Source organism: Macaca mulatta, chromosome 2 (assembly GCF_049350105.2).
Source record: "Macaca mulatta isolate MMU2019108-1 chromosome 2, T2T-MMU8v2.0, whole genome shotgun sequence".
Taxonomy (NCBI): domain Eukaryota; kingdom Metazoa; phylum Chordata; class Mammalia; order Primates; family Cercopithecidae; genus Macaca; species Macaca mulatta.
The window spans coordinates 136,276,962-136,292,052 of record NC_133407.1 but is presented as its reverse complement, the minus strand read 5'-3'; the positions used below and the strand labels follow the sequence as shown (position 1 = coordinate 136,292,052).

The following is a 15,091-nucleotide window of genomic DNA, read 5'->3' as shown; positions in this document are numbered from 1 at the left end:
GAACAGAAGAGATCAAGTGTGACCTCAGAGTAACAATGCATATTGTTGGGGAGAGAATGGTTTTCATGTACTTTTTATTCTAGATTGTCAACTGCCAGTAGCCTGGTTATCTTTACCATATTTGTCACATCACATACTGTGAAAGTAGTTTAAGGCTTACAGGTAAAACACAGCTTGTGAAGAGAGCATATAACTTTCCCTTTCAAAACTGCCGTGCAATATGATTTTTAAATATTAATCTAAATATTGCTTCTCAGTTGTTTAAAATATAATTTAAAATGTGGATTCAAATTTGTAACCTTCATTTGTCAATTTTTCAGGGGTTGGCTGTGTAGTTGAACATGTCTTAATTTTTGTTAAACAAATAATGAATGTTTCTTGTGGACAGTTTTGAAAATAGAGGAAAGTATAGAAAAGAATAAACAGCTGTACTCCCACATATTGAACAATGTCAGGTGCATGACAGGCTCTCACATATTTGCTCAGTGAACGTAGAGACGGATACTGTTAATATCATTTGGGTATATACGTCTAGGATTTTTTATTTTTATTTTATTTATTTTTTGTGATGGAGTCTCACTCTCAAGTCGCCCAGGCTTGATTGAGTGCAGTGGCGTGATCTTGGCTCACTGCAGTCTCCGCTTCCTGGGTTCAAGTGATTCTCTCACCTCAGCCTCCCAAGTAGCTGGGGCTACAGGTACCTGCTATCATGGCTGGCTAATTTTTGTATTTTTAGTAGAGACAGGGTTTCACCATGTTGGCCAGGCTGGTCTTGAACTCCTGACTTCAGGTGGTCTGCCAGCCTTGGCCTCCCAGAGTGTTGGCATTACAAGCATGAGCCACTCTGCCCTGCCTAGCATTTTTTAAATGAGTATTTGTCTTTTTTTTTTTTTTTTTTTTTTTAGAAAATAGGAATCAGAACATGCAAATACAATGTAATTTCTTCTCTTTAAATTAAAAAAAATTTTGACATTTCTTATTTTTTGTTATTTGACATTTCTTTTGTTTGTTTTTGAGACAGAGTCTCGCTCTGTTGCTCAGGCTGGAGTGCAGTGGTGCGATCTCTGCTCACTGCAGCCTCCACCTCCTGGGTTCAAGTGAGTCTCCTGACTCAGCCACCCGAGTAACTAGGATTACAGACGTATGCCACCACGCCCGACTCTGTTTTGTACTTTTGTGGAGATGGGGTTTTGCCATATTGACCAGGCTAGTCTCGAACTCCTGACCTCAGGTGATCTGCCCGCCTTGGCTTCCCAAAGTGCTGGGATTGAAGGCATGAGCCACCATGCCCTGCCTGTTATTTGACATTTCTTTTCATTATTATTATTATTATTTTTGTGATAGCTGGAAGATTTAAATTTGCCTGTGGCCTTTAGCAGGAGGGCAACCTCACTTTAGGCATGTCTGCTAAATGAAGCTGTATATAATTTTATTAGGTAATGGCTGCTGTGGATCCTCCTTAAATATGTGACCTTAACTCTGTACCTTTCTACATTACGATATCCGGAGTAGGGTCCTTTATTCCTACTGCCTACACCTAAGTTTAGAGACATTCTCACTCAGTCTGTCCAAGTGCATTCTTCTCTTCCTCCTTGTTTCTGTCTGATTTCTACCAAACTCATCTGCTTCTCCCTTTTTTCCCTACATGAACTCTTTGCTCCAGCCAAATGGTTTTCTCCAAATCCTGCATTTTCTTTTTCTTTCTCTTTCTTTTTTCTTTTTCTTTTTCTCTTTTTCTTTTTGCTTTTCTTTTCTTTTTTCTTTTCTTTTTCTTCGGCGCCTCACTCTGTCACCTAAACTGGAGCGCAGTGGCGTGATCTTGGCTCACTGCAACCTCTGCCTCCCTGGGTCCCGCTATTCTCCTGCCTCAGCCTCCCGAGTAGCTGGGACTATCGGCACGCACTACCATGCCCGGCTCATTTTTATATTTTTAGTGGAGATGGGGTTTCACCATGCTGGCCAGGCTGGTCTCAAACTCCTGACCTTGTGATCCGCCTTCCTCGGCCTCCCAAAGTGCTGGGATTACAGGCATGAGCCACCACGCCTAGCCTGAATCCTGCATTTTCTGTTAACCTGTTTATGTTAGTAAAGTGTGGGATCTTGAGAGATAGTATTGTGGAAGTGTCACATAGCAGAGAAGCTTATTCAAGTTACAAGAGAATAGTTTGTTTTTCCAGTAAAGACTTATGATTGACATTTAAAACTTTTAGTGCTTATAAAACTAACTCCTTCCCTCTGCACCCTCCTTCCCCTAAAAAGAGAGAGAGAAGGAAAGCAAGAAAGAAATTAGTTGGCATATGCTTACTGTGACATTTGTCTTCTCTGTGGCAATTAAAACTTCAAAACATTCTTACAGGTCAGTTGTTCCTTGATTCTTTGGGTAATATGGCTAATGTGGCAAACTTGGTTTCATCATGCCTGCAGATTTTGATTATATTTCCTCCTCCTTTCATCACACCCTGCTCTCAACATTACCTAGTTTGTAATTAAAATAGGCTTGTTGTTGGGTGATCCACACTAATCATTTGACATAGTTAAGCTGGGCCACTTTGATAAGCCGTAGCACTGACCTTGACTTAACCAAATCAACTTGACATCTTGTAGCTTTAGGCCTTCTAAATATTAGTTTCTCTTCACAATCAGTCTAGCAGTGGAGCTTCCATTGACATTCTTCATTCATTCATTATTGTATCTGCATATGAGGAAGCCACCAAGTTAATATTTTTTAAAAAGGCATGGACTCTGTTTTCAAGGACTTACTACCTACTTAGGGGTTAAAGTCACTAATAAGTCCTTGAGTAATAAAAACGTGATATAGACTGGATGGGGCAAGAACATACAGGTAGCATGGCACAGTGGGTAGCCTCTGGAGCCATTAAGATTGGAATTTAGATCCTGGTCCCTCAACTCAGTGGCCCTGTATCTTACCCATCCTGGAGCCTCCAGTTTTCCTCCTGGGAATTGAACAGGAGAGGTTTGGGGAGGATTTTCCCCATTTTGAGTTTCCTTTCCACTTCTTTGCAGCATTTAGTAAAGGACCGTGAAGACTAGGAAAGTCAGCCCAGAGCTTCCCGAAGGAGTGAAGACTGGAGCTAGACCTTGATAGCGGGCTAGGTCACATGAGAAGGGAAAAAGGCGTGGAAACAAGTCTGTAGAAAGAGCATTGAGAACATATGCAGGGAAGAGATTCCATGAAAACAGTGCATTAAAAAATGTGTGTTAGAAGGGGTAGAGTCTGGAATCTGAAAGATGGGCAAGAAGATTCTTAAAATTGAGACGTGAGATGAGAATATGAGTGAACATAGGAGCTCAGGCAGTGGCAGACAAAGGGCAGATACAAGGAGAATTTCCAAGGAAAAATCATGAGGATTTGATGGGTGAGACTGTAGAATGAAAGAAATTTTAAGGATTTAAGCTGGGTGATTACTGTGTCTGTCATGTATTCATTCATTCTTAGAATACTTAAATGGAAAACCTGCTGCTGCAGTGTTCTGTTCTAGGTATTGGGGATTAACCACTAAGTAAAACAGAAGCCCCTGCTCTTTTGAAACTTACTTTCTAGTGTTAATTATGTTAAAAAATTTAGTGTCAGCAGTTTTAGGATCTTGAGATGTCATCATCTAGCTCATGATTCTTTTATGATCTAAAAGTTAAATGGGAAATGTCGATGAAAGCGCATCGAGTGTCTTCATGAACTCAGTATACAGTATTTCTGTGTTTCAGAACTGTGAAGATAAGAATGAAACTGTTAAACTGAAAATACTGAATTTCACAGGTCAAAGAAAGTGGTAATACTCTAGATATGGTATTAATAGTTCACCTTATAATTAATAAATTTCAGGGAATATCATGAAGTGTGGAACACCTAGGGAATTGTTGAATTGTAAAAGGCTCCTTTTGTGGACTTTGGTTAGGTTAAAATTAGGTTCATTTAAAAACCAGGAGGAAGTAGTTAGGTTGAACAAGACTTTAATCCTTGATGGCTTTTGTTCATATGAGTTTTGTCAGCTTATTTCTGAAGTAGTGCTATGATGTTTGAGTGTTCAAACTGAGTTTTCTTCAATTCTTTAAGATAAAATAATTTATTAGTAGATAATTCCTTGACAGAAAATGTTGACATAAGAAATAAAGAAGTTTGAAATTTAGAATACAGTTTTCCATGTTATTTTGAAAGCTTGAATTGGAAGAACATTATCTAATTAAAATTATGATGCATTTAAATATTCATTTGGTTTAGAAAACTTCCTGCCTTTCTTTTAATAGACCTAGTTGTATTTCATAGCATTTTAATGATAACCACAACTAGTCAGCTGTAACAATAGAATATAAAGATTATACGTAATTTTTTTTTTGGGGGATGGTATGGAGTCTAGCTCTGTCACCCAAGCTGGAGTGCAGTGGCATGATCTCACGCAAGCTCTGCCTCCTGGGTTCACGCCATTCTCCTGCCTCAGCCTCCCGAGTAGCTGGGACTACAGGCGCCCGCCACCACGCCCAGCTAATTTTTTGTATTTTTAGTAGAGACGGGGTTTCACCGTGTTAGCCAGGATGGTCTCGATCTCCTGACCTCATGATCTGCCCGCCTCGGCCTCCCAAAATGCTGGGATTACAGGTGTGAGCCCCGCGTCCGGCCAAAGATTATGTGTAATTCTTAAGGAAGTCAATAAAGGGATTTAGACCTAATAGGATTCATAAATTTTTTTGCGTTTAAAAATATTCTTAAGAAATGATCAGGATTCTAAACTGCTTTAAATATATTACCTCTCAGGATCTGAATTTCTTTTTCTTAAGGATAATTTTATGTTTTTTTTTTCAATTTTCTTCAGGTAAAAGTGCAGTTTTAAAGTGTCTCTTGGATATTCACAAAATTTTTCAGGAAAACGACCCAGCATACATACTGAATGATCTCTACATCTCAGACTACTGTGTGTGGATTCAGAAAGTCAAGTAAGTTTTCATAGAGTTACTTATGAATTTTTAGATGCTCACATTGCTGACATATCTATTTACCCAGGAGGAAGAAAACGAAATCACCTGAGGACTAAGGTTTATTTTTTATTTATTTATTTTTTTGAGATAGAGGTTTGCCCTTGTCACCCAGGCTGGAGTGCATTGGTGCGATCTCGGCTCACTGCAACCTCTGTCTCCCAAGTTAAAGTGATTCTTGTGCCTCTGCCTCCTTAGTAGCTGGGATTACAGGCCATGCCACCACTCTCGGCTAATTTTTTTATTTTTATTAGAGATGGGGTTTCACCACGTTGGCCAGGCTGGTCTCGAACTCATGACCTCAGGTGATCTGCCCGCCTCGACCTCCCAAGTGCTGGGATTACAGGTGAGAGCCGCCGTGCCTGGTCAGGAATAAGTTTTAATGAGAAGGGAACCCATAGACCTACCAAACACTAAAAAGTAACTGGATTAACATGGGAAGCTTGATGAATGTTCTTAGGGAAGAAGGTACAGATGGTGAAAAGTTAATTTTATTAGAAAAAATTGGTATTGGTATATCTTGGAAAACAGGTATTAAAACAGTTGTGATATTTATTGCCTTGCTGTTGACTGTCCAGTATGAAATCTCAAGACTGAGTATCTGAACTTGTATCTATAGTTCACTTACAGTAGAGTGTGTGTGTAGATGTATGTGCCTTCATGTTTGTGTGTGCAAACATTTTAGTATGCAAACCACATCAAATGAATCCAGATGAGAGCTCTGCATTCATTGGCTAGCCACTGGCTTACCACCTGCAGAGCCTAATGGCATGATTCTTGATAACGCATGTATGGAAGGGTCCGAACACTCACAGATGGGCTCCAGCACTCGGTGTATAAACATTTTTAAAAGTGTTTACCATTGCGTCAAAGAAACATAATAGATTAATTATTAAATTTTGAAATGCAGTGAATATTTATTTATTTATTTATTTATTTGAGATGGAGTCTCACTCTCACCCAGGCAGGAGTGCAGTGGCGCGATCTCGGCTCACTGCAAGCTCCGCCTCCCAGGTTCAAGCGATTCTCCTGCCTCAGCCTCCTGAGTAGCTGGGATTACAGGCGTGTGCCACCATGCCTGGATGCCTGGCTAATTTTTTGTATTTTTTAGTAGAGACAGGGTTTCACTGTGTTAGCCAGGATGATCTCAATCTCCTGACCTCATAATCCACCCACCTCGGCCTCCCAAAGTGCTGGGATTACAGGTGTGAGCCACCGCGCCCGGCCAGTGAATTTTCATTTTGTGAAGTTCTGTAGATCTGATTCTTAGTAAACAGGGCGAAATTCCATTTCAGTAGCAAGAGGCTGTTAATTAAGAACCTATAAATGGGCCAGGCATGTTGGCTCATGCCTGTGATCCCAGCACTTTGGGAGGCCGAGGTGGGAGGATTGCTTGAGTTCAGGAGTTCAAGACCAGTCTGGGCAACATAGTGAGATCCTGTCTGTATTAAAAAAACAAAACAAAAACCTATGAAGGGAACTCTTAATTGGAATGACTCCTAGGTGCTATAGAAAATGATAGCTACAATGTCAATTGTGACTTAGAAGAAAAATGATCTGGATATTTTTGCTACTGCCATGATTGATAAATAAATGCTTTAGTGTGGATTTTAATATCTGTTTTGAATGAGCCATTATATGGGATTTATTTTTTATTTCTCTTCATGGGAAAGCAATTATATTGCAGAATGAAATATGAAAAAACTTGAAGCTATACCTGTTGTACAGAAAATGCTTAGGGATTGCTCAAGATAATGCCTAATAACATACAGCAGGTGGTGTCAGCATTCGTGTTGGAAATCTAGATTTCGCCAGATGGAAAATTGAATCTTTAACCCCTGAGGTCATAATGGCATGTCACCACTTCATTTGATCCTCCTGCTAATTGAGCTTATCAAATACCCTGCTGCCGTTTCCTGTTGTTACTTTCATTTTCATAATAAAATTAAATGGGGATAGTCTATCTGTGTGGGTTTTGGTTTTTCTTCTTCTTTCTTTTTTTTTTTTAAGGAGTGATGATTTTGTAAACATGTAATGAATATTGAGGTTTGTGCAAGGATCCCATTTCTATGAGTGCCTGTTTCTCTCTTTGTGATATTCTTTATTAACTAGAGAGAAGATTGTTTTTCATTAAAGTAGAAAGATATAGGCTCTCAAGTAGAGTAGGGATTATCGACTGACTTGGAAAAAACTTTTTCTCTTGGTTTTACGTTGTGGGACATGAAGCGAAATTCTTAGGTTGTTTGTAATCGTTGTGCTAATAATAATTTTTTAAAAAGGGATAATGTATTGGGGAGTGAGGTAGGAGAGAGAAACCAGCAGGATCTCTTCAAATTACTTTGCAAAAGTGGTTTTTACAACTTTACCAATTTGAACATAACTTTCTTTTCCCTAAACAGGTGTGTTGCTTTCAGTTTGTATGTTAAATTTAACTGTAGCCCAGCTGTTTTTTTCTCTTTTGAAATAAAACATTTGTTTATCTAATTTTTATAAAAATTTCTAGTTTCATTCTTAATTTTACAAGCACAACATGATTGAGCTTTCTAGTGTTTCCTTTACTGTGAACTTCTTAGGTCTAAATAATTCTGTTGCAGTGTAGATCCATGATTTTCATAAGTAATTTTTTCCTCACTTTTACCTTCTGGTTTATTTCTTCTCCATATAGTTTATCAGTGAAATCTAGTACCTTATTTTTATGTTTGAAAAGAGCTGTGTATTTTTCTTAGTTTAGTTTGATGTTCTTGATTATAATGATAAAAACTATGTAAGGTTTTGTTTGAAATACCAGGTAAGTGATAAATTCTGACTAGCACAAATACAGCATTCCATTTTTACAGTCAGATACATGCTTTGGCAAAAACCTATGGAAACATAGGTAGCAAAGTCATTCTTACTTTGAATTAATGAAGTTATAGCAACATCTATTATTACTTCTGCTTTTGTACTACGTTTCCCTATGGTTTCTGTGTCTTGTAGTGCGTATTTGCAAAGCTGAAAAACTGAAGCTCCTGGCCTCTCATTCTGAGTTAGAGACTTTACGAATTGTTTTTCTGAAAAGAATGCTCCCTCCCACCCTTCACTATAAGCTTCACTGGAAGTTTCGAGTGTGGTGCTCACTACAGGAAATGTTCTCTGGTTGGCAGCCTTAGAAAGTGATTTGTTTGAGATTATATGTCTTATAAGAGATAGGTCAGGTCTTCTGGTTCCAGATTTCATATTTTTCAAGATACGCCACGTATGCAACCAGTCGTCTCCACCCATAGCATGTGGAAGAAAAAAGATGAAAGCCCTTTCTTCAGAGAGATTTTCCTAAAGGAAAGGTAATGAATGAAACGTCTGTCTTTCTCGTGGATGTTTCCGTAGCACTTGGTTGAGAGATCACTGGACACCTCTCATGCCTGCCTTATATTGTAGGAATCTAGATGCGTAACTCTTTCCCCTCTAAAATACTAAGGTCTTTGTGAATGAGCACCTATCTGGGCCCATCACAGTTTGTGAGCACAATCAGTTTTACTCAAATGGAATGATACCTGTTAGACCGGATTAAAGGAACATTTTTCATTTTTTTTTAAATGTAGGACTTTAAAAATATAAATCAATTCTAACTTATTTTTATTGATATTTCAGCTACATATACAAGTTCCCCGATTCTTTGCTGGTTGGCTGCCATCAGTAGCAGTGATAGTTCTGACCCTCTGAAAGTTTAACAGTTCCATGGGTATCCAACCCTTTGGCTTCCATGGGCCACACTGGAAGAATTGTCTTGGGCCACACATAAAATGCACTTAATACTAACGATAGCATGGACCAAAAAAAGGTCCATGCATAATTTTTGTGATATCCACCACTGCAGATAAGCAAAAAAGTCATTTCATTCAAAGAGTTGGCACCTTTTTATATAAGTTGGGTTAGAAAATAATGAACTGTAATACATTCCAGCTCTACTTCTCATTGACCGTATGACCTTAGCAAGTCACTTTGTCACTTAATCTAATTCAACCAGTATTAGTATCTTGATATTTCCTCTATTTGTTTCCTAATGCATTTTTAAACCAGTGGAAACAATATTGTACATACCATTCTGTAGCCTGTTTTATACTCATGATAATACCCTATAAACCATTTCCCTTTATAACATCCATTACAGAGTTTTTTTTTTAAGTAACTAATTTATTCATCATTATAAAAAGAGTACATATATGCTCACTGAGAAAATTTCACATTAAAACTATGGTTTTAATACATAGCACATTTTGAAATGACAGGGGATCAAGAAGGGTATTCTTTTGTTTTTGCTACATGGAAAAATGTTGTTGTTTTTAAATGAAACTAAAATCTAAAATCCTGACTCTTATCAGTACAAATGTGAACTTGTAATTAAGATGTTAAATCACACTTTTTCTCTGTAGTGTAGTTTTTTTAAGTAGGTAGTTATGGGGAAAAAGAAAAAAGTGTTTTTGAAATGCTAAACTCTCTTTGCATTAAACTGATTAATGGTTAATTAACTCTAATACTCAGTGCAATTCACTTTTTGCCTGAAATCTTACGGTCTTTTGGACACTAATGTGGGAAGTTTGTAGAGGGAAACAGCTATATCACAAAATAGTTATCTGTCATTGGATAAATCGTGAACCTCAGTTTCCTCAGTTGTAAGCGAACCTAAGTCATTTCAGCACTGAAGTTCTAAAATTGTGGAAAACTTAAGACCTTACGATTACTTTAGATTGCTTGAGTTGCTTTCTATGTGCGTGTGCTTTTGAAGGGGATAGGATTATGCTAAGAACAGGATAGATAACATACATCTCTTCCTTTTGGCTGTCTGTTGTTCCTGGTTGATCTGCCAAAATTAGGGAGTCAGAGACTCATATGCAGAGGTACAACATCAGAATTGCATCTAAAAGTGGAGTCATGTATTTTTTTCAAACAGTAGTTATTGAGTTCTATTATGCGCCAGGTGGTGAGATAGGTGCTGGGAATATTATGGTGAACAAGAGAGACACGTCGTTGTAAAGCTGGTCTTCTAGTGGGAAATGTAGATGTAATATATTATACCCAGTAGCAGCTACAGTGGGCAAATATGGGTGCTGTGGAAGCATCTAAGAGGACACAGGGCTGTAGGAAAAAGCTTCCAGAGGAAGAGTTTAAGCTGAGAGCTGAAAGGTTGTAAGAATTGGTAAGATGCAGGTGGGGAAGTGGGGATGAAGAATATTTCAGACAGTAGACAAAAGAATATGGCCCATTTGAAGGGCTTGAAAACCCAGGCTGCATAGGTCATAGTATAGAAGGGAGAGGAAAGAAGTGAGGCTAGAGGTTCATGTAGAGGCTTGGCCTTCTAAAGATGCTTGGCCTTTGTCCTGGGAGAATATAGAGCATCTGAAGAGTTTTAAGTGATGAAGTGCCTATATGAGTGTGGGGATGAGACTGACATTCTGGGAAGATCCATCAGGTGACATTGTGGGGAATGAATTGTGGTGGGACAGAGCTCAGAGCTCAAGACTTAAAGGCCGGTTAAGAAGCAGAGTATTCCAGGAAAAATAGCTTGAGCCAGGTGAGTGAGAATGGGGAAGGAGATTAGTTGGCAGATTTGAGAGGCAGATGAGACAGACTTAGTAATTGATTGGATGCTGCTGGGAGAGAGAGAAGGGGAGGAGCCAAGATGAGATGTGGGTTTTGACTTGGGCATCTAACTGGGTGCATTTGCCAAGATTAAATACTAATGAAGAGTGTGCAGTTTGGGAGAGAAGATGAGAAGTTCAGTTTTGGAAATGTTGGTTTGAGGCCGCTAAGGAATATCAGTAAAGAGGGAGCCAGGAACATTTGGAGCACAGCTGGGACAGATGTATAAAGAAGAGTTTAGACAAGAAGGGAAATGAATTAAGTCACAAAACATAAAAAATGTTCTCTGGTTACATGGTACTGTGTTACCTATAAGTATAATAATAATCGGAGTGGATGCATTTCAAACTGGGAAAATAACGTCATGCAGAGGAGTAGACAAGGAAAACAGGTATGCAACATTGTGAATAAATTTTCTCGTTCTATCTACAGTGTGTAGGTAGGACAAGAGTGGATGTGAGGCTTTTTGCATTTGGATCATAGTTTATCCTTGCTGTTGAATAAGGATAAGAGGGTCTTATCCTTTATTGTTAAATAAGAGGGTCTACTGTTAACATTCTGAGGGTCACGATGTTTTAGTAATAGGGCCAGATAAGAAATCCTATCTCTTCAGTCTGTGTGCCGGAGCCTGCCAGTATTCTTAACTAATTCTTTTTGTTTTTTAAGAGATGGAATATCGCTGTGTGACCTCTAGCTCCAGGGCTCAAGTGAGCCTCTTGCCTCTGCCTCTGGAGTAGCTGGGAATACAGGAGCATGGCTCTTGACTACTTCTTGTCAATTGGTCACGTAAGAGAAACTCACTCAGACTTTTACAGTAAAATTGAGGAACTTTATTGGGTGACTGTAGGTTATCCCCTGGAACTGTACTTTCAGGAGTACATCTGGATACCAGGAGGTCAGGTGATGAGAAAGTGAGGCATTCGGCTTGCTCTTACATGTGGTCTCGCGTGGTGCTGCTTTCTGCAAGGCACTGCCACTCTTCTCTCTCACTGCACATGGAGGATGGCCACTCCACAACTCTGAGTTTACGTGTCTTTACTTTCAGTGGGGATAGATTCCCTTGTTTGTAATTCCAGGGGAGGAAGAATGTGATTGGCTCAGCAAGGGTAAGTTTTGCTGGTCCAGTTGCCTTGGTCACACTGGGATCAGAAGTAGTGAGTGGCATTTCTAAGAAAGTGAAGGTGGAGGACATGCAGTCACCTCATGAAGACATTGCTGTAATTTCGCAATACCATTTTGAGCCATAGCTGGGGGAAAGCCATGACACCTACCACCCTCCAAGTCACTGGTGTTTATAATGAATCTACAGTGTGGAAGGTGATTTTGGGGATCTGTTAAATTCAGGCACACAGAGTGATAATCGGACACTCTTGGTGGTTTTACGTTTGTATGGGAAGTTTCTTCTCTGACAAATGGTGAAATGCTAAGTGTTACATTAGCTGCTAATGATTAGCATGTAGAAATTTCAAGAAACAATTGTGTGTAATTTCAAGCAAGTTAAACCTCCTTGGATTAAAATCATTCTTGGTAAGGTGCTTATTCTGGCATGTCAAGTTGCTCTTTAGTTTTACTGTTTATTTTTAATTAAATCCACAAATTCATCCTGGATGGAAGTGGGTTTTTATCTCCATAAGAAAAGATTAGTACAAGGCAGTATCCATTCACTTGGATCCATTCAGCGTGGTTTCATATAGAAAGGATTTACTTAATGGTTCTGCACCTTATCACCAGTAGTTCAGCAGTGCCCACTGGGGACTGTCGCTCTTCATTAGACTTCTCTTACAAGAAATGTGCCAGTAAATCACAGGATTACAAATGTTCCTACAGATTTAAGACTAAAATAACCTTTTATAAAGATATGAATGCTTCCTGTAATTAAGTGTATTGAAAAAACTAACAAAAGCATCATATATTTGAATGTTAAAGGTTTGTGGGATATTTTTGTTCATATTTTAAAAAATTTGGAATTTGTATCCTGTTTTTTTTTGTTGTTGTTGTTTTTCAGGTAAACTTTATTTTAGAATAGTTTTAGATTTACAGAAAAATTGCAGAGGTAGTACAGAGTTCCCATGTACCCCCACCCAGTTTTCCCTGTTAACCTCTTATATTGGAATTATATATTTGTCACAATTAATGAACCAATATTGATATGTTATTATTAACTAAAGTTTATTTAGATTTTCTTAGTTTTTACCTAATGTCCTTTTTCTGTTCCATGAGACCACATTTTGTTTTGCTTTTACTAAAGAACTGGAAATTGAGTAGTGCTCCATTTCTTGGACATTTTGGTTATTCAGGAGCTTAAATGCTATGAAAGGTAGTGAAATATTATTGAGATACTCAGGTACCTGAGGAGCTTAATACATAGAAACATTCTAATCATCATGAATCCAGACTTGGAAAAAATAAATATTTGAGAATTTTTAGAAATAGAAACATAATTCATTTATCATTTTTACTTACACGTATACCATGGACATCATGATTATGATACATTGATAAAAATAGAGAAAGTTTAGGGCTGGCCGTGGTGGCTCATACCGATAATTGCAACACTTACAGGTGTGTTGGCTGAGGTGGGAGGATCAGTTGAGGACAGGAGTTGGAGACCAGCCTGGGCAACATGAAACCCTGTCTCAACAAAACTTAACTGGGCGTGATGGCATGTGCTTGAACCCAGGAGTTCAAGGCTGCAATGAGCCAAGATCATGCCACAGCACTCCCGCCTGAGTGACAGAGGGAGACCCCATGTCAAAAAAAATAAATACATAAATAAAAGGTTTATAAAAATAAATTGGGCAAGGCCTTTATATTTTCATCTTAATTTTCTTAAGGTGGAGGAGGTTAGAGGAGAAAATGTGGAGATATGTATGAACCATTTTCAGAGGTGAATAAGCTTGGAAAATAGCGTACCTTTATTTAGGGAGTAGTATGTTTATCAGGCCCATTTTATAACTATAACTGAGTGGCTGTGTTAGATGTCTCTGTTCTTTCTTGTTTTAGTTCCTGATACTTGTCTCTAGATTGCTCAAGTCCTTGGTTTTGGCTCAGTGGAGCCATGGCTTTTTACAGAGTAAGCAAATTGCTATTTTCCTTCATCTCTTGGTTCCTGTGTATTTTTGTACCTCAAAACTCTTAGGAGGATTCTCTTTGGAAGGAGACCCACAGGATCAAGTGAGTTAGGTGATTGATTTAGTCAGGTTTTTAAAACCAGTATTCTCTACTTCACGTAGAATTTTCACTATGCTTGAATTGTCTTAACATCTTATTCAGAGAAAAGGCTTACATTGATTAATGTGGCATATGTGTGGTTATCATACTTAGAAAGTGCTCTGTTTAAGTAGAGCTTTGTCAAGAGCATTCTTTCAGTGGAGTCACAAGAAAGCTTTTTAGAAAAACTGACAACTTCAAGTACAATTTCCTTTTTCTTCTGTCTATTATGATTGAAACCCAATCTTTGTTATAACATAATTATCTCAGCTGAAGCCAACAGGGAATTGCTGCCTTAATGTAAGGGGTGTGAAGTCCCCTAAATAAATAGAGGATTAATTACATTCCCAGCATGTTGCGAAGGTGATGAGATTGATTGTGATCATTTGACTTGTCCCATTTCCTGCTCTGACTACTTTCTTGAATAAATAGAAGCTGGGAACATAATAAACAGAGCTACGGAACTCTGTATTGGTGGGCATGGAGTGTTGGAAAAGGACCTTCTTGAGGTATATTTCTGGATTTGAAGTGATTTATATGACATTTTACAGTTTTTTTCATTGATTATTCTTGTACTGTTTCAATTTAAACAGCTTTCAAGGAAAGTGTTTTTGCTTCAGAAAACATAGATATTAGCAGAGTGTTGAGAGAAATTGACAAATTCTATTTTAACGGTTGGATATCAGCAAATTTCTGATCCAATTTTAGATATTTTCATTTAGTGTGGCATTATGGAAAGTTTAAACTAAAGGAAATATTAGCTGTTACATGTTTCTATTGTCCTTTTCACATAAGAGCTTCATACTTCTGTTAAATTTAAAGTGTAAATTAGGACTTTCATGAAGTGGATCATGTTTTCTGTTTTGTGTTTGTCTTACTCTCTTTTCCTGGAGAGTTTTATAATATCCTGAAACTGTGATTTAGAGTATATATTTATTCTCCAAATTTTCTATTGCTGTGGCTTCCTGTGGAGGTCCACTTTTTCCAGGAAGTACGTAAAACAATCTTTTTGGGGTATAGGAAAACTGTAATAGACCTTCTATCTATCCTTATTTTTTGAGAATGAAATAAGCTTCATTAATATTTCATACATGGATTGATGGCAAAAACCATTTTTAGTGGCTACTTACCATACATTTTTTTTTTTAGTGATGTGATATTTGATTAGAAGCTTAAAAGGCACACTGCTTCATGGAACAACCATTCTTATTTTCAAAGAGAGTCTTATACCTTTTTTCTCAAAGCCTAAGTTATGTCAGGGCCGGGATTGCCTCTGCTA

General features: G+C 38.1%; 1 protein-coding gene across 1 annotated transcript in view; it reads left to right on the top strand.

The window, feature by feature from the left end:
• Positions 1 to 15,091, top strand: part of SHQ1 (SHQ1, H/ACA ribonucleoprotein assembly factor) — a 107,817-nt gene that overhangs the window by 54,827 nt on the left and 37,899 nt on the right. Inside the window, exon 10 of the mRNA XM_001082636.5 lies at positions 4,827 to 4,947. Within this exon, the coding sequence (XP_001082636.2) occupies positions 4,827 to 4,947 (121 nt within the window). The remainder of the gene's footprint in view (positions 1 to 4,826; positions 4,948 to 15,091) is intronic.